This window comes from Phaenicophaeus curvirostris, unplaced genomic scaffold (assembly GCF_032191515.1).
Source record: "Phaenicophaeus curvirostris isolate KB17595 unplaced genomic scaffold, BPBGC_Pcur_1.0 scaffold_573, whole genome shotgun sequence".
NCBI classification, from domain to species: Eukaryota; Metazoa; Chordata; class Aves; order Cuculiformes; family Cuculidae; genus Phaenicophaeus; species Phaenicophaeus curvirostris.
This window is the reverse complement of record NW_027207116.1, coordinates 1-23,627: the sequence shown is the minus strand read 5'-3', so window position 1 is coordinate 23,627 and position 23,627 is coordinate 1. Positions and strand designations below refer to the sequence as shown.

Genomic DNA, 23,627 nt, shown 5'->3' with positions numbered 1-23,627 from the left:
ATCATCTTTCTTGGGGTCTGTGAGGTGTTTTCTTGCTCCATGGGGTCTCTCTTGGGGTGTCCATGATCTTTCGTGGGGTCTGTGAGGTGTTTTCTGGGGTCTTCTTGCTCTATAGGGTCTCTCTTGGGGTCTCCATCATCTTTCTTGAGGTCTATGAGGTGTTTCCTTGCTCCATGGGGTCTCTCTTGGGGTCTCCATCATCTTTCTTGAGATCTATGGGGTGTTTTCTTGCTCCATGGGGTCTCTCTTGGGGTCCCCATGATCTTTCTTGGGGTCTATGAGGTGTTTTCTTGCTCCATGGGGTCTCTTTTGGGGTCCCCATGATCTTTCTTGGGGTCTATGAGATGCGTCTTTGCTCTATGGAGTCTCTTTTAGGGTCTCCATGGTCTTTCTTGGGGTCTGTGAGGTGTCTTCTGGGGTCTTCTTGCTCCGGGGGGTCTCTTTTGGGGTCTGTGAAGTGTCTTCTGGGGTCTTCCTGCTCTGTGGGGTCTCTTTTGGGGTCCCCATGATCTTTCTTGGGGTCTATGAGGGGTTTTCTTGCTCCATGTGGTCTTTCTTGGGGTCTCCATGATCTTTCTTGGGGTCTGTGAAGTGTCTTGTAGAGTCTTCTTGCTCCATGGAGTCTCTTTTGGGGTCCCTGTGATCTTTCTTGGGGTCTATGAGGTATTTTGTTGCTCCATGGGGTCCACGAGGAGTATTTTGGGGTCTCCTTGGTCCATGGGGTCTCTTTTGGGGTCTCCATGATCTTTCTTGGGGCCTTCTTGGTCCCCGTGAGTTTTCTTTGGGTCTCTTTTGTGGTCCTTGGGGTCTCTTTTGGGGTCCCCATGATGTCTCTTGGGGTTCTCTTGGACCTGTGAGGTCTGTTTTGGGGTCCTCATGGTCTTTCTTGGGGTCCCCTGGGGCCTGTGGGGTCTCTCTTGGTCCCTGGGGTCTCTCCTGGGTTCTCCTTGGTCCCTTTTGGGGTCCCCGGGGTCTCTTTCGGGGTCTCACGGTGTCTCTCGGGGTCCCCGCAGGGCGAGGCGGAGGCGCCAGGCGAGGAGAAGGCGCGGAAGGGGCCGGAGGAGGAGGAAGAGGAGAAGGAAGAGAAGGAGGAAGGACGCAAGGAGGAGGAGAAAGAGGAAGAGAAGGAAGCCAAGAAGGTAACAGGCCACGTCCCCTTCCCTCGGGCTCCATTTCCCCCTTCCCTCGGGCTCCATTTCCCCCTCCCCTCGGGCTCCGTTTCCCCCTCCCCTCGGGCTCCGTTTCCCCCTTCCCTCGGGCTCCGTTTCCCCCTTCCCTCGGGCTCCGTTTCCCCCTTCCCTCTGGCTCCATTTCCCCCTTCCCTCGGGCTCCGTTTCCCCCTTCCCTCGGGCTCCGTTTCCCCCTTCCCTCGGGCTCCGTTTCCCCCTTCCCTCGGGCTCCGTTTCCCCCTTCCCTCGGGCTCCGTTTCCCCCTTCCCTCGGGCTCCGTTTCCCCCTCCCCTCGGGCTCCGTTTCCCCCTCCCCTCGGGCTCCGTTTCCCCCTTCCGTCGGGCTCCGTTTCCCCCTTCCCTCGGGCTCCGTTTCCCCCTTCCCTCGGGCTCCATTTCCCCCTCCCCTCGGGCTCCATTTCCCCCTTCCCTCTGGCTCCGTTTCCCCCTCCCCTCGGGCTCCATTTCCCCCTCCCCTCGGGCTCCATTTCCCCCTTCCCTCTGGCTCCATTTCCCCCTTCCCTCGGGCTCCGTTTCCCCCTCCCCTCGGGCTCCGTTTCCCCCTCCCCTCGGGCTCCGTTTCCCCCTCCCCTCGGGCTCCGTTTCCCCCTCCCCTCGGGCTCTGTTTCCCCCTTCCCTCGGGCTCCGTTTCCCCCTTCCCTCGGGCTCCGTTTCCCCCTTCCCTCGGGCTCCATTTCCCCCTTTCCTCGGGCTCCATTTCCCCCTTCCCTCGGGCTCCGTTTCCCCCCTTCCCTCTGGCTCCATTTCCCCCTCCCCTCGGGCTCCGTTTCCCCCTCCCCTCGGGCTCCGTTTCCCCCTGCCCTCGGGCTCCGTTTCCCCCTCCCCTCTGGCTCCGTTTCCCCCTCCCCTCTGGCTCCATTTCCCCCCTTCCCTCGGGCTCCGTTTCCCCCTTCCCTCGGGCTCCGTTTCCCCCTTCCCTCGGGCTCCGTTTCCCCCTTCCCTCGGGCTCCATTTCCCCCTTCCCTCGGGCTCCGTTTCCCCCTTCCCTCGGGCTCCATTTCCCCCCTTCCCTCGGGCTCCATTTCCCCCCTCCCCTCTGGCTCCATGTCCCCCTTCCCTCGGGCTCCGTTTCCCCCTCCCCTCTGGCTCCGTTTCCCCCTCCCCTCTGGCTCCATTTCCCCCCTTCCCTCGGGCTCCGTTTCCCCCTTCCCTCGGGCTCCGTTTCCCCCTTCCCTCGGGCTCCATTTCCCCCTTCCCTCGGGCTCCGTTTCCCCCTTCCCTCGGGCTCCATTTCCCCCCTTCCCTCGGGCTCCATTTCCCCCCTCCCCTCTGGCTCCATGTCCCCCTTCCCTCGGGCTCCGTTTCCCCCTTCCCTCGGGCTCCGTTTCCCCCTTCCCTCGGGCTCCATTTCCCCCCTTCCCTCGGGCTCCGTTTCCCCCCTTCCCTCGGGCTCCGTTTCCCCCTCCCCTCGGGCTCCGTTTCCCCCTTCCCTCGGGCTCCGTTTCCCCCTTCCCTCGGGCTCCGTTTCCCCCTTCCCTCGGGCTCCGTTTCCCCCTTCCCTCGGGCTCCATTTCCCCCTTCCCTCGAGCTCCATTTCCCCCTTTCCTCGAGCTCCATTTCCCCCTTTCCTCGAGCTCCATTTCCCCCTTTCCTCGAGCTCCATTTCCCCCTTCCCCCCTTGGCCCCGCCCCTTCCCCCTTTGGCCCCGCCCCTTCCCCCTTTGGCCCCGCCCCTTCCCCCTTTGGCCCCTCCCCTCTGGCTCCGCCCCCTCCCCCTCTGGCTCCGCCCCCTCCCCCTCTGGCTCCGCCCCCTCCCCTCTGGCTCCGCCCCCTCCCCTCTGGCTCCGCCCCCCAGGGCTCCAAGCGGCAGCGCCCTCGCAGCGGGGACGACAGCGACGACGAGGGCAGCGGCAGCGACTCCGAGAGCGAGGCCGAGCGCGGCCGCAGGGACAACGACAAGGAAGGTGGGGGGGCCTGAGAGGGAAAATAGGGGGGGGGGGCTCCTAGAGGGGAAAATGGGGGTTTGGGGGGGGCCTGAGAGGGAAAATGGGGGTTTGAGGGGGCCTGGAGGGGAAAAATGGGGGTTTGGGGTGGTCCTGGAAAGGAAAATGGGGGTTTGGGGGGGTCCTGGAGGGGAAAAATGGGAGTTTGGGGGGGCCTGAGAGGGAAAATGGGGGTGGGGGGTGGTCCTGGAAGGGAAAACGGGGGTGTGGGGAGACCCTGGAAGGGAAAACGGGGGTGTGGGGAGACCCTGGAGGGGAAAACGGGGGTTTGGGGGGGTCCTGGAGGGGAAAATGGGGGTTTGGGGGGGCCCTGGATGGGAAAATGGGGGTGTGGGGGGGCCCTGGATGGGAAAATGGGGGGTTGGGGGGGCCCTGGAAGGGAAAACGGGGGTATGGGGGGGGCCTGGAAGGGAAAACGGGGGTGTGGGGAGACCCTGGAGGGGAAAATGGGGGTTTGGGGGGGTCCTGGAGGGGAAAATGGAGGGTTGGGGGGGCTCCAGAGGAGAAAATGGGGGGTTGGGGGGGGTCCTGGAGGGGAAAATGGGGGTTTGGGGGGGTCCTGGAGGGGGAAAAATGGGAGTTTGGGGGGGCCTGAGAGGGAAAATGGGGGTGGGGGTTGGTCCTAGAAGGGAAAATGGGGGTGTGGGGAGACCCTGGAAGGGAAAATGGGGGTGTGGGGAGACCCTGGAGGGGAAAATGGGGGCTTAGGGGGGTCCTGGAGGGGAAAATGGAGGGTTGGGGGGGCTCCAGAGGAGAAAATGGGGGTTTGGGGGGGCTCCAGAGGAGAAAATGGGGGGTTGGGGGGGGTCCTGGAGGGGAAAATGGGGGTGTGGGGAGACCCTGGGGGGGTCGTGGAGGGGAAAATGGGGGTTTGAGGGGTCCCCGGGGGAGTCCTGGAGAGGAAAATGGGGGTTTGGGGGTCAGTGGGGGGGGCCTGGAGGGGCAAATAGGAGTTTGGGGGTGGGGGGGGTAGTTTGGGGGTCCCAGGGGGGGTGTCCTGGAGGTGAAAACGGGGATTTGGGGGTCCCAGGGGGGGTCCTGGAGGGGCAAATGGGAGTTTGGGGGGGGCTGGAGGCGCAAGTGGGGGTTTGGGGGTCCCTCGGGGGGTCCTGGTGTGGAAAATGGGGGTTTGAGGGTCCTGGGAGGGGGGTCCTGGAGAGAAAAATGGGGGTTTGAGGGTCCTGGGGGGGGTCCTGGAGGGGTAAATGGGAGTTTGGGGGTCCCAGGGGGGGGCCTGGAGGGGAAAATGGGTGTTTGGGGATCACCGGGGGGGGTCCTGGAGGTTTCAAATGAGGGTTTGGGGGGGCCCCCAGCTTAGTTTTGACCCCCCCTCTTTGTGATTTTTAGAGGAGAAAGGGAAGGAGGAGAAGCTGCGGGAGGAGGAGGGGGGGGCGGCCGCGCCGAAGGCTAAAGAGAAAGACGGGGGGGCCGGGGGGGACCCCAAACCCCGACCCCTTCACAAGACCTGCTCGCTCTTCATGCGCAACATCGCCCCCAACATCTCCCAGGCCGAGATCGTGGCGGTGAGGGACCCCAAAACCCCCTTCCTGCACCCCAAAATCCCCGTCCTGCACCCCAAAAACCCCCCCTTTGCACCCCAAAACCCCCCTTCACCCCCTTTTTTTGCTCCCCCCCCCCCCCCCCAGCTCTGCAAGCGCTACCCGGGCTTCATGCGAGTGGCTCTGTCGGATCCCCAGCCGGAGAGGAGGTGGGTTTTGGGGACCCCCGAGTGGGATTTGGGGACCCCCCCGCGGGAACTGGGGGCGCTAGGAGGGATTTGGGGACACCAGGAGATGTTTGGGGACCCCCAAGTGGGATTTTGAGGCACCAGAAGAGATTTGGGGACCCCTAAGTGGGGTTTGGGGATACTAGGAAAGATCTGGGGACCCCCAGGTGGGATCTGGGGACCCCCGAGTGGGATTTGGGGACCCCCACGTGGGAACTGGGGGCGCTAGGAGGGATTTGGGGACACCAGGAGATGATTGGGGTCCCCTAAGTGGGATTTTGAGGCACCAGAAGAGATTTGGGGACCCCTAAGTGGGATTTGGGGATACTAGGAAAGATCTGGGGACCCCCAGGTGGGATCTGGGGCCCCCCGAGTGGGATTTGGGGACTCCTAAGTGGGCACTGGGGCCCCCCAGGAGGGATTTGGGGACCCCCAGGAGGGATTTGGGGACACCAGGTGGGATTTGGGGACCTGAGGAGGGTTTTGGGGACCCCTAAGTGGGATTTGGGGACACTAGGAGGTGTTTGGGGACCCCCGAGTGGGATTTGGGGACACTAGGAGAACCCCCGAGTGGGATTTGGGGACACTAGGAAAGATTTGGGGACCCCCAGGAGGAATTTGGGGACACCAGGAGGGATTTGGGGATCTCCTAGTGGGATGTGGGGACACCAGGAGGGATTTGGGGACGCCCGAGGAGGGTAAATGGGGTCCCCAGGTGGGTTTTGGGGTGGCTTTGGAGGCTTTTGGGGTCCCCAGGTGGTTTTTGGGGTGGCTTTGGGATCCCCAGATGGTTTTTGGGGTGGTTTGGGGGGCTCTTGGGGTCCCCAGGTGATTTTTGGGGTGGCTTTGGGGTCCCCAGGTGGTTTTTGGGGTGGCTTTGGAGGCTTTTGGGGTCCCCATGTCGGTTTTTGAGGTGGTTTGGGGGGCTCTTGGGGTCCCTATGTGATTTTTGGGGTGGCTTTGGAGACTTTTGGGGTCCCCATGTGATTTTTGGGGTGGCTTTGGGGTCCTCAGGTGGGTTTTGAGGTGGCTTTGGAGGCTTTTGGGGTCCCCATGTGATTTTTGGGGTGGCTTTGGGATCCCCAGATGGTTTTTGGGGTGGTTTGGGGGGCTCTTGGGGTCCCCAGGTGATTTTTGGGGTGGCTTTGGGGTCCTCAGGTGGGTTTTGAGGTGTCTTTGGAGGCTTTTGGGTTCTCCATGTTGGTTTTTGAGGTGGTTTGGGGGGCTCTTGGGGTCCCCAGGTGATTTTTGGGGTGGCTTTAGGGTTTTTTGGGGTCCCCAGGTGGGTTTTGGGGTGCTGACCGTGTCCCCCCCAGGTTCTTCCGTCGGGGCTGGGTGACGTTTGACCGCAGCGTGAACATCAAGGAGATCTGCTGGAGCCTCCAGAACATCCGCGTGAGGAGCCGCCCCTCGTTTTGGGGGTTCGGGGGAGAATTTGGGGGTTCCAGGACTAGATCTTGGCTCTCCGGGCTCCGATTTTGGGGTTCGGGAGGGGGTCCGAGTGGGATTTGGGGGGTTCCAGGTGGGATTTTAGGGTTTTGGGGTCCGGTTGTGCCCTTCCACCTTGGATCTTGGGGTTTCCGAGGGAGATTTTGGGGTGCTGGGGTCAGATGTTGGGGTTCTGGATCGTCTCAAGGGCCACGAGATGGTCTCCAGGGTTGGATTTGGGGGTTCCTTGAGGGATTTTGGGGGTTCTGGATCATCTCAAGGGCCACGAGATGGTCTCCAGGGTTGGATTTTGGGGTTCCGTGTGGGATTTTGGGGTTCTGGATCATCTCAAGGGCCACGAGATGGTCTCCAGGGATGGATTTTGGGGTTCCGTGTGGGATTTTGGGGGTTCTGGATCACCTAGAGGGCCACGAGATGGTCTCCAGGGTTGGATTTTGGGGTTCCTTGAGGGATTTGGGGGTTCTGGATCATCTCAAGGGCCACGAGATGGTCTCCAGGGTTGGATTTTGGGGTTCCTTGTGGAATTTTGGGGTTCTGGATCATCTCAAGGGCCACGAGATGGTCTCCAGGGTTGGATTTTGGGGTTCCTTGTGGGATTTGGGGGTTCTGGATCATCTCAAGGGCCACGAGATGGTCTCCAGAGTTGGATTTTGGGGTTCCTTGAGGGATTTTGGGGGTTCTGGATCATCTCAAGGGCCACGAGATGGTCTCCAGGGTTGGATTTTGGGGTTCCTTGTGGGATTTGGGGGTTCTGGATCGCCTCAAGGGCCACGAGATGGTCTCCAGAGTTGGATTTGGGGGTTCCTTGTGGGATTTTGGGGTTCTGGATCATCTCAAGGGCCACGAGATGGTCTCCAGGGTTGGATTTTGGGGTTCCTTGTGGAATTTTGGGGTTCTGGATCATCTCAAGGGCCACGAGATGGTCTCCAGGGTTGGATTTTGGGGTTCCTTGTGGGATTTGGGGGTTCTGGATCATCTCAAGGGCCACGAGATGGTCTCCAGAGTTGGATTTTGGGGTTCCATGTGGGATTTTGGGGGTTCTGGAGCACCTCAAGGGCCACGAGATGGTCTCCAGGGTTGGATTTGGGGGTTCCTTGTGGAATTTTGGGGTTCTGGATCACCTCAAGGGCCACGAGATGGTCTCCAGGGTTGGATTTTGGGGTTCCTTGTGGGATTTGGGGGTTCTGGATCACCTCAAGGGCCACGAGATGGTCTCCAGGGTTGGATTTGGGGGTTCCTTGTGGGATTTGGGGGTTCTGGATCATCTCAAGGGCCACGAGATGGTCTCCAGGGTTGGATTTGGGGGTTCCTTGTGGGATTTGGGGGTTCTGGATCATCTCAAGGGCCACGAGATGGTCTCCAGGGTTGGATTTTGGGGTTCCGTGTGGGATTTTGGGGGTTCTGGATCACCTCAAGGGCCACGAGATGGTCTCCAGGGTTGGATTTTGGGGTTCCGTGTGGGATTTTGGGGGTTCTGGATCACCTAGAGGGCTTTGAGGTGGGATTTTGGGGTTCTGGAGGACCTTGGGGTGGTGTCTAGGGTGGATTTTTGGGGTTCCTAGTGGGATTTTGGGGTTCTGGGCTGGATTTGGGGTTCTGGATTATCTCAAGAGCCACAAGGTGGTCTCCAGGGTGGGATTTTTTGGGTTCCTGGTGGGTTTTTTGGGGTTCCTGGTGGATTTTTGGGGTTCTTGGTTGGATTTTTGGGTTCTTGGTTGGATTTTTTGGGTTCCTGGTGGGACTTTTTGGGTTCCTGGTGGATTTTTTTGATTACTGGTTGGATTTTTTGGGTTCTTGGTTGGATTTTTTGGGTTCCTGGTGGATTTCTTGGCTTCCTGGTGGGATTTTTGGGGTTCTTGGTTGGATTTTTGGGTTCTTGGTTAGATTTCTTGGCTTCCTGGTGGGACTTTTTGGGTTCCTGGTGGATTTTTTGGATTACTGGTTGGATTTTTGGGGTTCTTGGTTAGATTTCTTGCCTTCCTGGTGGGACTTTTTGCCTTCCTGGTGGATTTTTTGGGTTCCTGGTTGGATTTTTGGGGTTCTTGGTTGGATTTTTGGCTTCCTGGTGGGATTTTTTGGATTACTGGTTGGATTTTTGGGGTTCTTGGTTGGATTTTTTGCCTTCCTAGTTGGATTTTTTGCCTTTCTGGTGTTTTTTTTGCTTCTTGGTGGGATTTTTTGGGTTCCTGGTGGGATTTTTGGGGTTCTTGGTTGGATTTTTGGGTTCTTGGTTGAATTTTTTGGCTTCCTGGTGGGACTTTTTGGGTTCCTGGTGGATTTTTTTGATTACTGGTTGGATTTTTGGGGTTCTTGGTTGGATTTTTTGCCTTCCTGGTGGGATTTTTTGCCTTCCTGGTGGATTTTTTGGGTTCCTGGTTGGATTTTTGGGGTTCCTGGTCGACTTTTTGGCTTCCTGGTGGGATTTTTTGGATTACTGGTTGGATTTTTGGGGTTCTTGGTTGGATTTTTTGCCTTCCTAGTTGGATTTTTTGCCTTCCTGATGTTTTTTTTTTGCTTCTTGGTGGGATTTTTTGGGTTCCTGGTGGGATTTTTTGGGTTCCTGGTGGGATTTTTTGGGTTCCTGGTAGATTTTTTGGGTTCCTGGTGGGATTTTTTGGGTTCCTGGTGGGATTTTTTGGGTTCCTGGTAGATTTTTTGGGTTCCTGGTGGGATTTTTTGGCTTCCTGGTGGGATTTTTTGGTTTCCTGGTGGGATTTTTTGGCTTCCTGGTGGGATTTTTTGGCTTCCTGGTGGGATTTTTTGGCTTCCTGGTGGGATTTTTTGGCTTCCTGGTGGATTTTTTGGCTTCCTGGTGGATTTTTTGGATTACCAGTTGGACTTTTTGGGTTCTTGGTTGGAATTTTTGGGTTCCTGGTAGATTTTTTGGCTTCTTGGTGGGATTTTTTGGGTTCCTGGTGGATTTTTTGGCTTCCTGGTGGGATTTTTTGGCTTCCTGGTGGGATTTTTTGGCTTCCTGGTGGGACTTTTTGGGTTCCTGGTGGATTTTTTGGATTACCAGTTGGACTTTTTGGGTTCTTGGTTGGAATTTTTGGGTTCCTGGTAGATTTTTTGGCTTCTTGGTGGGATTTTTTGGGTTCCTGGTAGATTTTTTGGCTTCCTGGTGGGATTTTTTGGCTTCCTGGTGGGACTTTTTGGGTTCCTGGTGGATTTTTTGGATTACCAGTTGGACTTTTTGGGTTCTTGGTTGGAATTTTTGGGTTCCTGGTAGATTTTTTGGCTTCTTGGTGGGATTTTTTGGGTTCCTGGTAGATTTTTTGGCTTCCTGGTGGATTTTTTGGATTACCGGTTGGACTTTTTGGGTTTTTGGTTGCAATTTTTGCGTTCCTGGTAGATTTTTTGGGTTCCTGGTAGATTTTTTGGCTTCTTGGTGGGATTTTTTGGGTTCCTGGTAGATTTTTTGGGTTCCTGGTGGGATTTTTTGGATTCCTGGTGGTTTTTTTGGCTTCCTGGTTGGATTTCTTGGGTTCCTGGTGGTTTTTTTGGGTTCTTGGTTGGATTTTTTTGGTTCCTGGGGGATTTTTGGGGTTCTTGGTTGGATTTTTGCCTTCCCGGTTGGGTTTTGGGGTGACGGGTCCCCCTCCTCCCCCTCCCGCAGCTGCGGGACTGCGAGCTGAGCCCCGGCGTGAACCGCGACCTGACGCGGCGCGTGCGCAACGTCTCGGGGCTGACCCAGCACCGCCCCATCGTCCGCAACGACATCAAGCTGGCCGCCCGCCTGGTCCACGCGCTGGACGGTCGCGCTCGCCTCTGGGGGCCCCCCCAGCCCCCCGACCCCGGCGACCCCGCCGCCCCCGACGGCCCCGCGGACGCCGCAGCCGCCCCCGCGGTGAGACCCGGCACGGGGGTCCCCACCATCTCCTCGGGCTTCCTGGGGCTCCCCACGTCCATCTCCTTCTCTCCACGTTCTCCTGGTTGTCCTCGGGGTTCCTGGTTGTCCTCGGGGTTCCTGGTGCTCCCCGTGTCCATCTTGAGCTCCCTACGTTCTCCTTGGGGTTCCTGGTTCTTCTCAGGGTTCCTGGTTCTCCTCGGGGTTCCTGGTGCTCCCCCGTGTCCATCTTGAGCTCCCCACGTTCTCCTCGGGGTTCCTGGTGCTCCCCGTGTCCATCTTGAGCTCCCCACGTTCTCCTTGGGGTTCTTGGTTCTCCTCAGGGTTCCTGGTGCTCACCCATGTCCATCTCAAGCTCCCCATGTTCTCCTTGGGGTTCCTGGTGCTCCCTGGGGTTCCTCATGTCCATCTCGAGCTCCCCACATTCTCCCTGGGGTTCCTGCTTCTCCCTGGGGTTCCTGGTGCTCCCCGTGTCCATCTCCTTCTCCCCACGTTCTCCTTGGGGTTCCTGGTTCTCCTTGGGGTTCCTGGTGCTCCCCGTGTCCATCTGGAGCTCCCTACGTTCTCCTTGGGGTTCCTGGTTCTCCTTGGGGTTCCTGGTGCTCCCCGTGTCCATCTCCTTCTCCCCACGTTCTCCTTGGGGTTCCTGGTTCTCCTTGGGGTTCCTGGTGCTCCCCGTGTCCATCTGGAGCTCCCTACATTCACCTTGGGGTTCCTGGTTCTCCTTGGGGTTCCTGGTGCTCCCTGGGGTTCCTCATGTCCATCTCAAGCTCCCCGCGTTCTCTCTGGGGTTCCTGGTTCTCTTTGGGGTTCCCGGTTCTCCCTGGGGTTCCTGGGTCTCCTTGGGGTTCCTGGTTCTCCCTGGTGTTCCCCATGTCCATCTCGAGCTTCCTACGTTCTCCTTGGGGTTCCTGGTGCTCCCCACGTCCATCTCCTTCTCCCCACGTTCTCCTGGTTCTCCTTGGGGTTCCTGGTTCTCCCTGGGGTTCCTGGTGCTCCCTGTGTCCATCTTGAGCTCCCTACGTTCTCCTTGGGGTTCCTGGTGCTCCCCACGTCCATCTCCTGGTTCTCCTTGGGGTTCCTGGTTCTCCTTGGGGTTCCTGGTTCTCCCTGGGGTTCCTGGTGTTCCTCATGTCCATCTTGAGCTCCCCATGTTCTCCTTGGGGTTCCTGGTGTTCCCCGTGTCCATCTCAAGCTCCCCACATTCTCTCTGGGGTTCCTGGGTCTCCCTGGGGTTCCTGGTGTTCCCCGTGTCCATCTCCTGGTGCTCCCCACGTTCTCCTGGTGCTCCCCACGTTCTCCCTGGGGTTCCACGTCCATCTCCTGGTTCTCCTTGGGGTTCCTGGTGCTCCCCGTGTCCATCTCCTGGTGCTCTCCCCGTTCTCCTGATGGTTCCTGGTGCTCCCCACGTTCTCCCCACGTTCTCCCTGGGGTTCCTGGTGCTCCCCATGTCCATCTCCTGGTGCTCCCCACATTCTCCAGGTGCTCCCCACATTCTCCTGATGGTTCCTGGTGCTCCCCACATCCATCTCCTGCTGCTCCCCACATTCTCCTGGTGCTCCCCACGTTCTCCTGATGGTTCCTGGTGCTCCCCACGTTCTCCCTGGGGTTCCTGGTGCTCCCCGTGTCCATCTCCTGGTGCTCCCCACATTCTCCTGGTGCTCCCCACGTTCTCCCTGGGGTTCCACGTCCATCTCCTGGTTCTCCTTGGGGTTCCTGGTGCTCCCCGTGTCCATCTCCTGGTGCTCCCCACGTTCTCCCTGGGGTTCCACGTCCATCTCCTGGTTCTCCTTGGGGTTCCTGGTGCTCCCCGTGTCCATCTCCTGGTGCTCCCCACATTCTCCTGATGGTTCCTGGTGCTCCCCACGTTCTCCCTGGGGTTCCACGTCCGTCTTCTGGTTCTCCTTGGGGTTCCTGGTGCTCCCCGTGTCCATCTCCTGGTGCTCCCCACGTTCTCCTGGTGCTCCCCACGTTCTCCCTGGGGTTCCACGTCCATCTCCTGGTTCTCCTTGGGGTTCCTGGTGCTCCCCGTGTCCATCTCCTGGTGCTCCCCCTGTTCTCCTGATGGTTCCTGGTGCTCCCCACGTTCTCCCCACGTTCTCCTGATGGTTCCTGGTGCTCCCCACGTTCTCCCTGGGGTTCCACGTCCATCTCCTGGTTCTCCCTGGGGTTCCTGGTGCTCCCCCCGTTCTCCTGATGGTTCCCGCTGCTCCCCCCGTCCCCGTGGTCCCCGTCCCCGCCCCGTGACGGCCTCTGGTGTCCCCCCCACGCGGTGGCAGGAGGCTCCGTGGCAGAACCCGGTGCTCAAGCCCATCACCGAGTACCTGATCGAGGAGGTCAGCGCCGAGGAGGAGGAGCTGCTGGGCCGCCCCGAGCCGGACGAGGGCCCCGGCCCGGCCAACCCGGCCGAGGTCACCGTCGAGCGCGACGAGAAGCTCCTCAAGGTGGGACCCCAGCCCCACGTGGCCTCCAGGGCTCCCGGCCCCAGCGGGGTCTCCGTGTCCCCTCGACGTCCGCCCCGATGGCCCCGTGTCCGCTCTCCCGGGTGTCCCCAAGGTCCTTTTGGGTCTCCACGTCCCCTGCGGCCCCCGGATCTCCTCGATGTCCCCAACGTCCCCCACGGCCCTGTGTCCCTCACGTCCCTGATCTCCCTTTCATCTCCTCGTGTCCCTCCTGTCCCCGATGTCCCCCCTGTCTCCTCACTGTCCCCTCATCCTCGATGTCCCCCATGGCCCTCACGTCTCCAACGTTCCCTTCATCTCCTCGTGTCCTTCATGTTCCCAATGTCCTCGCTGTCCCCACGTCCTCGATGTCCCTCATGTCCCTCACATCTCCAATGTCCCCTTCATCTCCTCGTGTCCCCGATGTCCCCCCTGTCCCCTCACTGTCCCCATGTCCTCAATGTCCCTCATGTCCCTCACGTCTCCAACGTCCCCTTTATCTCCTTGTGTCCCTGATGTCCCCCCTGTCTCCTCACTGTCCCCATGTCCTCGATGTCCCTTATGTCCCTCACGTCCCTGATCTCCCTTTCATCTCCTCGTGTCCCTCCTGTCCCCGATGTCCCCCCTGTCTCCTCACTGTCCCCACATCCTCGATGTCCCCCATGGCCCTCACGTCTCCAACGTTCCCTTCATCTCCTCGTGTCCTTCATGTTCCCGATGTCCTCGCTGTCCCCATGTCCTCAATGTCCCTCATGTCCCTCACATCTCCAATGTCCCCTTTATCTCCTTGTGTCCCCGATGTCCCCTGTCTCCTCAATGTCCCCACGTCCTCCATGTCCCCCATGTCCCTCACGTCCCTGATCTCCCTTTCATCTCCTCATGTCCCTCCTGTCCCCGATGTCCCCCCTGTCTCCTCACTGTCCCCACGTCCTTGATGTCCCCCGTGTCCCCCACGTCCCTGATGTCCCCTTCATCTTCTCATGTCCCTCGTGTCCCCGATGTCCCCCATCTCCTCACCGTCCCCATGTCCTTGATGTCCCCTTTATCTTCTCACTGTACCCGTGTCCTTGATGTTCCTCATGTCCTTGTTGTCCCCTCACTGTCCCCATGTCCTTCATGTCCCCATGTCCCCCATGTTTCCTTGATGTCCCCCATGTCCCCATATCCCCCATATCTCCTTGATGTCCCCCATGTCCCCATATCCCCCATGTCTCCTTGATGTCCTCCATGTCCCCATGTCCCCCACATCTCCTTGATGTCCCCATGTCCCCATATCTCCTCGATGTCCCCATATCTCCTTGATGTCCCCATGTCCCCCATATCTCCTTGATGTTCCCCATGTCCCCATGTCCCCTATATCTCCTTGATGTCCCCAATGTCCTCATGTCCCCCATATCTCCTTGATGTCTCTCATGTCCCCATGTCCCCTATATCTCCTTGATGTCCCCAATGTCCTCATGTCCCCCATATCTCCTTGATGTCCCCACATCTCCTTGATGTCCCCATGTCCCCCACATCTCCTTGATGTCCCCACATCTCCTTGATGTCCCCACATCTCCTTGATGTCCCCATGTCCCCCATATCTCCTTGATGTCCCCATGTCCCCCACATCTCCTTGATGTCCCCATGTCCCCCGTATCTCCTTGATGTCCCCATGTCCCCCATATCTCCTTGATGTCCCCATGTCCCCATATCTCCTCGATGTCCCCATATCTCCTTGATGTCCCCATGTCCCCCCTATCTCCTCGATGTCCCCATGTCCCCTGTGTCTCCTCGATGTCCCCGTGTCCCCGCGCAGGTCCTGGACCGCCTGCTGCTGTACCTGCGCATCGTGCACTCGGTCGATTACTACAACACCTGCGAGTACCCCAGCGAGGACGAGATGCCCAACCGCTGCGGCATCCTGCACGTGCGCGGGCCCCTGCCCCCCAACCGCGTCAGCCACGGCGAGGGTGAGTGCCACCCGCGCCTGGGACACACCTGGGACACACCTGGGGGGGCCTGGGACACACCTGGGGGCACCTGGGACACACCTGGGGGGGTTGGAGGGCTCCTAGTGCTCCCCAGAACCAGCTCTGGGGGCTCCCGATGCCCCTCAGCTGCATCAGACACAGTGAGGGGGAGTCTGACCCACACCTGGGGGGGCCTGAGACACACCTGGGGGGGCCTGAGACACACCTGGGGGGGCTGGAGGGCTCTCAGTGCCCCCCAGAACCAGCTCTGGGGGCTCCCGATGCTCCTCAGCCACAGGGAGGGTGAGTCTGACCCCCACTTAGGGGCCTGAGACACACCTGGGGGGGCCTGAGACGCACCTGGGGGGGCCTGGGACACACCTGGGGGCACCTGAGACACACCTGGGGGCACCTGAGACACACCTAGGGGGGTTGGAGGGTTCCTAGTGCCCCCCAGAACCAGCTCTGGGGGCTCCTGATGCCCCTCAGCCGCATCAGACACAGTGAGGGTGAGTCTGACCCACACCTGGGGGCGCCTGGGACACACTTGGGGGCACCTGGGACACACCTGGGGGCACCTGGGACACACCTGGGGGGGTTGGAGGGCTCCTAGTGCCCCCCAGAACCAGCTCTGGGGGCTCCCGATGCCCCTCAGCTGCATCAGACACAGTGAGGGGGAGTCTGACCCACACCTGGGGGGGCCTGGGACACACCTGGGGGCACCTGGGACACACCTGGGGGGGTTGGAGGGCTCCTAGTGCCCCCCAGAACCAGCTCTGGGGGCTCCCGATGCCCCTCAGCTGCATCAGACACAGTGAGGGGGAGTCTGACCCACACCTGGGGGCACCTGGGACACACCTGGGGGCACCTGGGACACACCTGAGGGGGGCTGGAGGGCTCCTAGTGCCCCCCAGAACCAGCTCTGGGGGCTCCTGATGCCCCTCAGCCACAGGGAGGGTGAGTCCGACCCACACTTAGGGGCCTGAGACACACTTGGGGGCACCTGGGACACACCTGAGGGGGCTGGAGGGCTCCCACTGCCCCCCAGAACCAGCTCTGGGGGCTCCCGATGCCCCTCAGCCACAGGGAGGGTGAGTCCGACCCACACTCAGGGGCCTGAGACACACCTGGGGGCGCCTGAGACACACCTGGGGGCACCTGAGACACACCTGGGGGCACTTGGGACACACCTGAGGGGGCTGGAGGGCTCCTAGTGCCCCCCAGAACCAGCTCTGGGGGCTCCTGATGCCCCTCAGCCGCGTCAGACACAGTGAGGGGGAGTCTGACCCACACCTGGGGGGGCCTGGGACACACCTGGGGGGGCTGGAGGGCTCCTAGTGCCCCCCAGAACCAGCTCTGGGGGCTCCTGATGCTCCTCAGCCACAGGGAGGGTGAGTCCGACCCACACTTAGGGGCCCGGGACACACCTGGGGGGGCCTGGGACACACCTGGGGGGGCCTGGGACACACCTGGGGGGGCCTGGGACACACCTGGGGGGGCTGGAGGGCTCCTAGTGCCCCCCAGAACCAGCTCTGGGGGCTCCTGATGCCCCTCAGCCACAGGGAGGGTGAGTCCGACCCACACTTAGGGGTCTGAGACACACCTGGGGGGGCCTGAGACACACCTGGGGGGGCTGGAGGGCTCCTAGTGCCCCCCAGAACCAGCTCTGGGGGCTCCTGATGCTCCTCAGCTGCATCAGACACAGTGAGGGGGAGTCTGACCCACACCTGGGGGGGCCTGGGACACACCTGGGGGGGCCTGACCCACACCTGAGACCCCCCCAGCTCCTTGTCCCCCCCAGACTGGTCTGTCTCCCCCCTAAACTGGGATTTGCCCCCCCAAACTGGTTTGTCTCCCCCTAAACTGGGATTTGGCGCCCCCAAACTGGTCTGTCTCCCCCCTAAACTAGGATTTGCCCCCCCCCAAACTGGTCTGTCTCCCCCCTAAACTGGGATTTGGCCCCCCCAGACTGGTCTGTTTCCCCCCCAAACTGGGATTTGGCCCCCCAAACTGGTATTTCCCCCCCCCAGACTGGTCTGTCTCCCCCCAAAACTGGTCTATCCCCCCCCCAAACTGGGATTTGCCCCCCCAAACTGGGATTTGCTCCCCCAAACCGGTCTGTCCCTCCCCCAAACTGGGATTTGCCCCCCCAAACCGGTCTGTTCCCCCCCCAGACAGGGATTTGCCCCCCCAAACCAGTCTGTCCCCCCCCCGCAGTGGCCGAGTGGCAGAAGAGCTTCGAGGAGCGGCTGGGGCCGCTGCTGGCCGGGCGGGAGGCGCTGCCGGACGAGGAGGCCTCGCGCCTCGGCCGCAAGGACCCCGACCAGGAGCTCGAGAAGTTCGTCACGGCCAACACCCAGGAGCTGGGCAAGGACAAGTGGCTCTGCCCCCTCAGCGGCAAGAAGTTCAAGGTGGGCGACCGGGGGGGCACCGCCTGGTGGCCACGGGGCCACGAGGAGCTCGGGGAGGGAGCTTGAGGGGCTTGGGGGCCACCAGGAACCAAGTTGAGGTGGTCGCCGAGCCACGAGGAGCTCAAGGAAGGAGGTTGAGGGGGTTGGGGGCCACCAGGAACCAAGCTGAGGTGGCCACCGAGCCATGAGGAGCTCAAGGAAGGAGGTTGAGGGGGTTGGGGGCCACCAAGAACCAAGTTGAGGTGGTCACCGAGCCACGAGAAGGTCAAGGAAGGAGGTTGAGGGGGTTGGGGGCCACCAAGAACCAAGGTGAGGGGGTCACCGAGCCACGAGAAGGTCAAGGAAGGAGGTTGAGGGGGTTGGGGGCCACCAGGAACCAAGTTGAGGTGGCCATGAAACCATGAGAAGCTCAAGGAAGGAGGTTGAGGGGGTTGGGGGCCACCAGGAACCAAGCTGAGGTGGTCACCAAGCCATGAGGAGCTCAAGGAAGGAGGTTGAGGGGCTTGGGGGCCACCAGGAACCAAGCTGAGGGGGTCACCGAGCCACGAGGAGCTCAAGGAAGGAGGTTGAGGGGGTTGGGGGCCACCAGGAACCAAGCTGAGGTGGTCACCGAGCCACGAGAAGCTCAAGGAAGGAGGTTGAGGAGGTTGGGGGCCACCAGGAACCAAGCTGAGGGGGTCACCGAGCCACAAGAAGCTCAAGGAAGGAGGTTGAGGGGCTTGGGGGCCACCAGGAACCAAGTTGAGGGGATCACCGAGCCATGAGAAGCTCAAGGAAGGAGGTTGAGGAGGTTGGGGGCCACCAGGAACCAAGCTGAGGTGGTCACCGAGCCAGGAGAAGCTCAAAGAAGGAGGTTGAGGGGGTTGGGGGCCACCAGGAACCAAGCTGAGGTGGCCACGGGGCCCAGAGAAGCTCAAGGAAGGAGGTTGAGGGGGTTGGGGGCCACCAGGAACGAAGCTGAGGTGGTCACCAAGCCACGAGAAGCTCAAGGAAGGAGGTTGAGGAGGTTGAGGGGAGGTTGAGGACGTGAGGGGCCACCAGGAACCAAGCTGAGGTGGCCACGGGGCCCGGAGAAGCTCAAGGAAGGAGGTTGAGGGGGTTGGGGGCCACCAGGAACCAAGTTGAGGGGGTCACCGAGCCACGAGGAGCTCAAGGAAGGAGGTTGAGGGGGTTGGGGGCCACCAAGAACCAAGCTGAGGTGGTCACCGAGCCATGAGGAGCTCAAGGAAGGAGGTTGAGGGGCTTGGGGGCCACCAGGAACCAAGTTGAGGGGGTCACCGAGCCATGAGAAGCTCAAGGAAGGAGGTTGAGGGGGTTGGGGGCCACTAAGAACCAAGCTGAGGTGGCCACGGAGCCAGGAGAAGCTCAAGGAAGGAGGTTGAGGGGGTTGGGGGCCACCAGGAACCAAGTTGAGGTGGCCACGGAGCCATGATAAGCTCAAGGAAGGAGGTTGAGGGGGTTGGGGGCCACTAAGAACCAAGCTGAGGTGGTCACCGAGCCACAAGGAGCTCAAGGAAGGAGGTTGAGGGGGTTGGGGGCCACCAGGAACCAAGCTGAGGGGGTCACCGAGCCACGAGGAGCTCAAGGAAGGAGGTTGAGGGGGTTGGGGGCCACTAAGAACCAAGCTGAGGTGGCCATGAAGCCATGAGAAGCTCAAGGAAGGAGGTTGAGGGGGTTGGGGGCCACTAAGAACCAAGCTGAGGTGGTCACCGAGCCACGAGAAGCTCAAGGAAGGAGGTTGAGCAGGTTGGGGGCCACCAGGAACCAAGTTGAGGTGGTCACCGAGCCACGAGAAGCTCAAGGAAGGAGGTTTGGGATGTTGAGGGGAGGTTGAGGACATGAGGGGCCACCAGGAACCAAGCTGAGGTGGCCATGAAGCCATGAGAAGCTCAAGGAAGGAGGTTGACGGGGTTGGGGGCCACCAGGAACCAAGTTGAGGGGGTCGCCGAGCCACGAGAAGCTCAGGGAAGGAGGTTTGGGATGTTGAGGGGAGGTTGAGGACACGAGGGGCCACCAGGAACCAAGCTGAGGTGGTCACCGAGCCACGAGAAGCTCAAGGAAGGAGGTTGAGGGGCTTGGGGGCCACTAGGAACCAAGTTGAGGGGGTCACCGAGCCACGAGAAGCTCAGGGAGGGAGGTTTGGGATGTTGAGGGGAGGTTGAGGACACGAGGGGCCACCAGGAACCAAGCTGAGGTGGCCACCGAGCCACGAGAAGCTCAAGGAAGGTGGTTGAGGAGGTTGGGGGCCACCAGGAACCAAGCTGAGGTGGCCACCGAGCCACAAGAAGCTCAAGGAAGGAGGTTTGGGATGTTGAGGGGAGGTTGAGGACATGAGGGGCCACCAGGAACCAAGCTGAGGTGGTCACCGAGCCAGGAGAAGCTCAAGGAAGGAGGTTGAGGAGGTTGGGGGCCAACAGGAACCAAGTTGAGGTGGTCACCGAGCCAGGAGAAGCTCAAGGAAGGAGGTTGAGGGGGTTGGGGGCCACCAGGAACCAAGTTGAGGTGGCCATGAAGCCATGAGAAGCTCAAGGAAGGAGGTTGAGGGGGTTGGGGGCCACCAGGAACCAAGCTGAGGTGGTCACCGAGCCACGAGAAGCTCAAGGAAGGTGGTTGAGGGGGTTGGGGGCCACCAGGAACCAAGCTGAGGTGGCCACCGAGCCACGAGAATCTCAAGGAAGGAGATTTGGGATGTTGAGGGGAGGTTGAGGACATGAGGGGCCACCAGGAACCAAGTTGAGGTGGTCACCGAGCCAGGAGAAGCTCAAGGAAGGAGCTTGAGGGGGTTGGGGGCCACCAGGAACCAAGCTGAGGGGATCACCGAGCCAGGAGAAGCTCAGGGAGGGAGGTTGAGGGGCTTGGGGGCCACCAGCAACCAAGTTGAGGGGATCACCAAGCCACGAGAAGCTCAAGGAAGGAGGTTGAGGAGGTTGGGGGCCACCAGGAACCAAGTTGAGGGGATCACTGAGCCATGAGAAGCTCAAGGAAGGAGGTTGAGGAGGTTGGGGGCCACCAGGAACCAAGTTGAGGGGATCACCGAGCCACGAGAAGCTCAAGGAAGGAGGTTTGGGATGTTGAGGGGAGGTTGAGGACATGAGGGGCCACCAGGAACCGAGTTGAGGTGGTCACCGAGCCACGAGAAGCTCAAGGAAGGAGGTTGAGGAGGTTGGGGGCCACCAGGAACCAAGCTGAGGTGGTCACCGAGCCACGAGAACCTCAGGGAGGGAAATTTGGTGTCCCCGGAACCTTCTGAGAAGCTTGAGGAGCACCAAGAGCTCCAGGAACGTCCCATCGTGGGGGCTCCGGGGCCGGTTTGGGGAGGTGGGATGGGGTCTCCGTGTCCATGTCTGATGTTCCTGGTGTCCTTTGTCCCCCCCCGATGTCCCCCGTCCCCCCCAAACCTGCAGGGCCCCGAGTTCGTGCGGAAGCACATCTTCAACAAGCACGCGGACAAGATGGCCGCCGTGCGCAAGGAGGTGCTCTTCTTCAACAACTTCCTCATGGACCCCAAGCGCCCCGCGCTGCCCGAGGGAAAGGGGGGGCCCCCCCAGGGCCCCGGACAGGGTGAGTGCCCCCCCCCCACCCCCCCATGGCCTTAGGGACCCCCCCAAATCCATCATGGAGACCAAGGACCCCCCCAAAGGCCTTAGGGACCCCCCCAAATCCATCATGGAGGCCAAGAACCCCCCCAAAGGCCTTAGGGACCCCCCCAAATCCATCATGGAGACCAAGGACCCCCCCCAACCCACTCCCATGGGGCCAAGGACCCCCCCCAAAGCCATCATGGAGACCAAGGACCCCCCCAAAAAGCCTTAGGGACCCCCCCAAATCCATCATGGGGCCAAGGACCCCCCCAAAGGCCTTAGGGACCCCCCCAAATCCATCATGGAGACCAGGGATGCCTCGTGATCTTAGGGACCCCCCCAAATCCATCATGGAGACCAAGGACCCCTCGTGACTTCAGGGACCCCCCCAAAAAGGCCTTAGGGACCCCCCCGAATCCATCATGGAGACCAGGGATGCCTCGTGACCTCAGGGACCCCCTCAAAAGGTCTTAGGGATCCCCCCAAACCCATCATGGAGACCAAGGACCCCCCCAACCCCCTCCCATGGGGCCAAGGACCCCCCAATGGCCTTAGGGACCCCCCCCAAAACACCCCCTGGAGACTTAAGGGCCCCCCCAAACCCCCCCACCCTCCTAGTGGCCTCAGGGACCCCCCCAAACCCCCCCATGGAGGCCAAGGACCCCCCCCCCCATGGGGCTAAAGACCCCCCGACACCCCCTCAATGGCCTCGGGACCCCCCCAAACCCCCCCCCATGGCCTTGGGACCCCCCCAAAATCCCCTATGGAAAGCAGGGCCCCCCCAAACCCCCCCATGGGGCCTCCCCCCCCATTTTGGAGCTTCTCCTTCCTTAGTTCTGCTTCCCCCCCCCTGTCGTTTTGGGGTCCCCCCCCAGTTTCTGGGGTCTCCCCTCTGACACACCCCCCCCCTCCCTATTTTTTGGGGTTCCCCCCCCCCCCCCAGGCCTGGCCCCCGGGCTGCCGTACCCCCCCCAGACGCCGATGCCGTACGGGCAGCCCCGACCCCCCATGTTGGGCTACACAGGTACGGGGGGGGGGGGAACCCCAAAATCTTGGGGGGGGGGGGTTGTGGGGAGTTTTGGGGGGGCTGGGGGGACCCTTAAAGTTGGTTTGGGGGGGTCTTCGGGCCTTGGGGGGGGGGGGGGTTGTTGGGGCATGGGGGGGGGATGGTGTTTGGGGGTGGGTAGGGGGGTTGGGGGGGGATTGAGGGTTTTGGGGGGGGATTGAGGGAGGGGGGGGGGAGTTTTGGGGTCCCCCCTGACTCCCCTTTCCCCCCCCCCCCCCCCCCCAGGTGGCCCCCCCTACCCCCCCGGCCCCTACGGCGCCGGCCGCGGCTACGACACCTTCCGGGGCCAGGGGGGGGGTTACCTGGGCAAACCCCGCAGCAGGTACGAGGTTTGGGGGGGGCCCTGAACCCCCATTTTTGGGGGGGGGGTGACTGACCCCATTTTGGGGGGGCCCTGACCCCAGTTTGAGGGTCAGAGGGGGGTCTTGACCCCCTTCTGGGGGGCTGGAGGGGGGTTTGAAGCTGTTTGGGGGGGGGCTGATGCATTTTTGGGGGGCTGGAGGGGGGGTCGAACCCCTTTTTGGGACTAGGGGGGGGTCTGAACCCATTTAGGGGGGCCCTGACCCCCTTCTGGGGGGCTGGAGGGGGGTTTGAACCTGTTTGTGGGGGCCCTGATGCTTTTTGGGGGGGCAAATTCCTTTTTGGGGGGCCCTGACCCCCTTCTTTGGGGCTGGAGGGGGGTTTGAACCTGTTTGGGGGGGCCCTGATGCATTTTTGGGGGGTTGGAGGGGGGGTCGAACCCCTTTTTGGGGCTGGGGGGGGGTCTGAACCCATTTAGGGGGGGCCCTGACCCCCTTCTGGGGGGCCTGAACCCATTTAGGGGGGGCCCTGAGCCCATGTGGGGGGGCCCTGAACCCCTTTTTGGGGGCTGGGGGGGGCAGGGTGTTTTGGGGGTCACTGTGTGGTTTTGGGGTGCAGGGGGCAGCTCAGGCTTTGAGGATGGAGGGGGGGAGCATTTGGGGGTCCCCCCAGCCCCCCCGACCCCCCTTTTGTGTCCCCCCCCCTCACCCCCCCCAGGATGGTTCGGGGTGACCCTCGCGCCATCGTCGAGTACCGCGACCTGACGCCCCCGAGGACGTCGACTTCTTCTAAAAGGGGGGGGGGGGACACCCCAAAACCCCCCCCCCGAGGACCCCAAATCCTCCACCAACCCCCCCCCCTCCCCGGGACCCCCAAACCCTGCCCCCCCCCCCCCCCTTTTGATACAAAGAGCCCAATAAAGGCCCCGTGGGGCAGCACTTGGACCTGCCCTGGGGGGGGGGGGGCGGTGGATCTATGGGGCTGGGGGGGTCCTATAGGGGATGGGGGGGGGGGATCTATGGGGCTGGGGGGGTCCTATAGGGGATGGGGGGGGGATCTATGGGGCTGGGGGGGTCCTATAGGGGATGTGGGGGGGGGATCTATGGGGCTAGAGGGTCCTATAGGGGATGGGGGGGGATCTATGGGGCTGGGGGGGTCCTATAGGGGATGGGGGGGATCTATGGGGCTGGGGGGGGGTCCTATAGGGGATATGGGGGGGGATCTATGGGGCTGGGGGGGTCCTATAGGGGATGGGGGGGGGGATCTATGGGGCTGGGGGGTCCTATAGGGTATTTGGAGAGGAATCTATGGGGCTGGGGGGACCCTATAGGGGCTCCAAGGGAGGATCTATGGGGCTGAGGGGTCCTATAGGGGCTCCAAGGGAGGATCTATGGTGCTGGAGGGTCCCTTAGGGGATATGGGGGGATCTATGGGGCTAGAGGGTCCTATAGGGGCTCCAAGGGAGAATCTATGGGGCTGGGGGGACCCTATAGGGGCTCCAAGGGAGGATCTATGGGGCTGGGGGGTGCTATAGGGGATCTGGAGAAGAATCTATGGGGCTCAGAGGGATCTATGGGTCTGGGGGACCCTATAGGGGCTCCAAGGGAGGATCTATGGGGCTGGTGGGTCCCATAGGGGATATGGGGGGCTCCATGACGTCACGCACCGGGCGCTCAGACCCTTTATTCCACCCCCCCACATTGGCTGCTGCCCCGCAACAGCC

At 61.3% G+C, this 23,627-nt stretch overlaps 1 protein-coding gene across 1 annotated transcript in view; it reads left to right on the top strand.

Moving 5' to 3' along the window:
- Positions 1–22,715, top strand: part of SRRT (serrate, RNA effector molecule) — a 35,576-nt gene extending 12,861 nt beyond the window's left edge. Inside the window, 14 exon segments of the mRNA XM_069883112.1 lie at positions 1,014–1,139; positions 2,984–3,092; positions 4,479–4,654; positions 4,778–4,839; positions 6,174–6,252; positions 9,923–10,153; positions 12,433–12,597; positions 14,393–14,546; positions 16,764–16,957; positions 20,362–20,518; positions 21,482–21,562; positions 21,830–21,926; positions 22,622–22,662; positions 22,665–22,715. Of these exon segments, the coding sequence (XP_069739213.1) occupies positions 1,014–1,139; positions 2,984–3,092; positions 4,479–4,654; positions 4,778–4,839; positions 6,174–6,252; positions 9,923–10,153; positions 12,433–12,597; positions 14,393–14,546; positions 16,764–16,957; positions 20,362–20,518; positions 21,482–21,562; positions 21,830–21,926; positions 22,622–22,662; positions 22,665–22,696 (1,704 nt within the window). The 3' untranslated portion in view covers positions 22,697–22,715.
- The last annotated feature ends 912 nt before the right edge of the window (positions 22,716–23,627 follow it).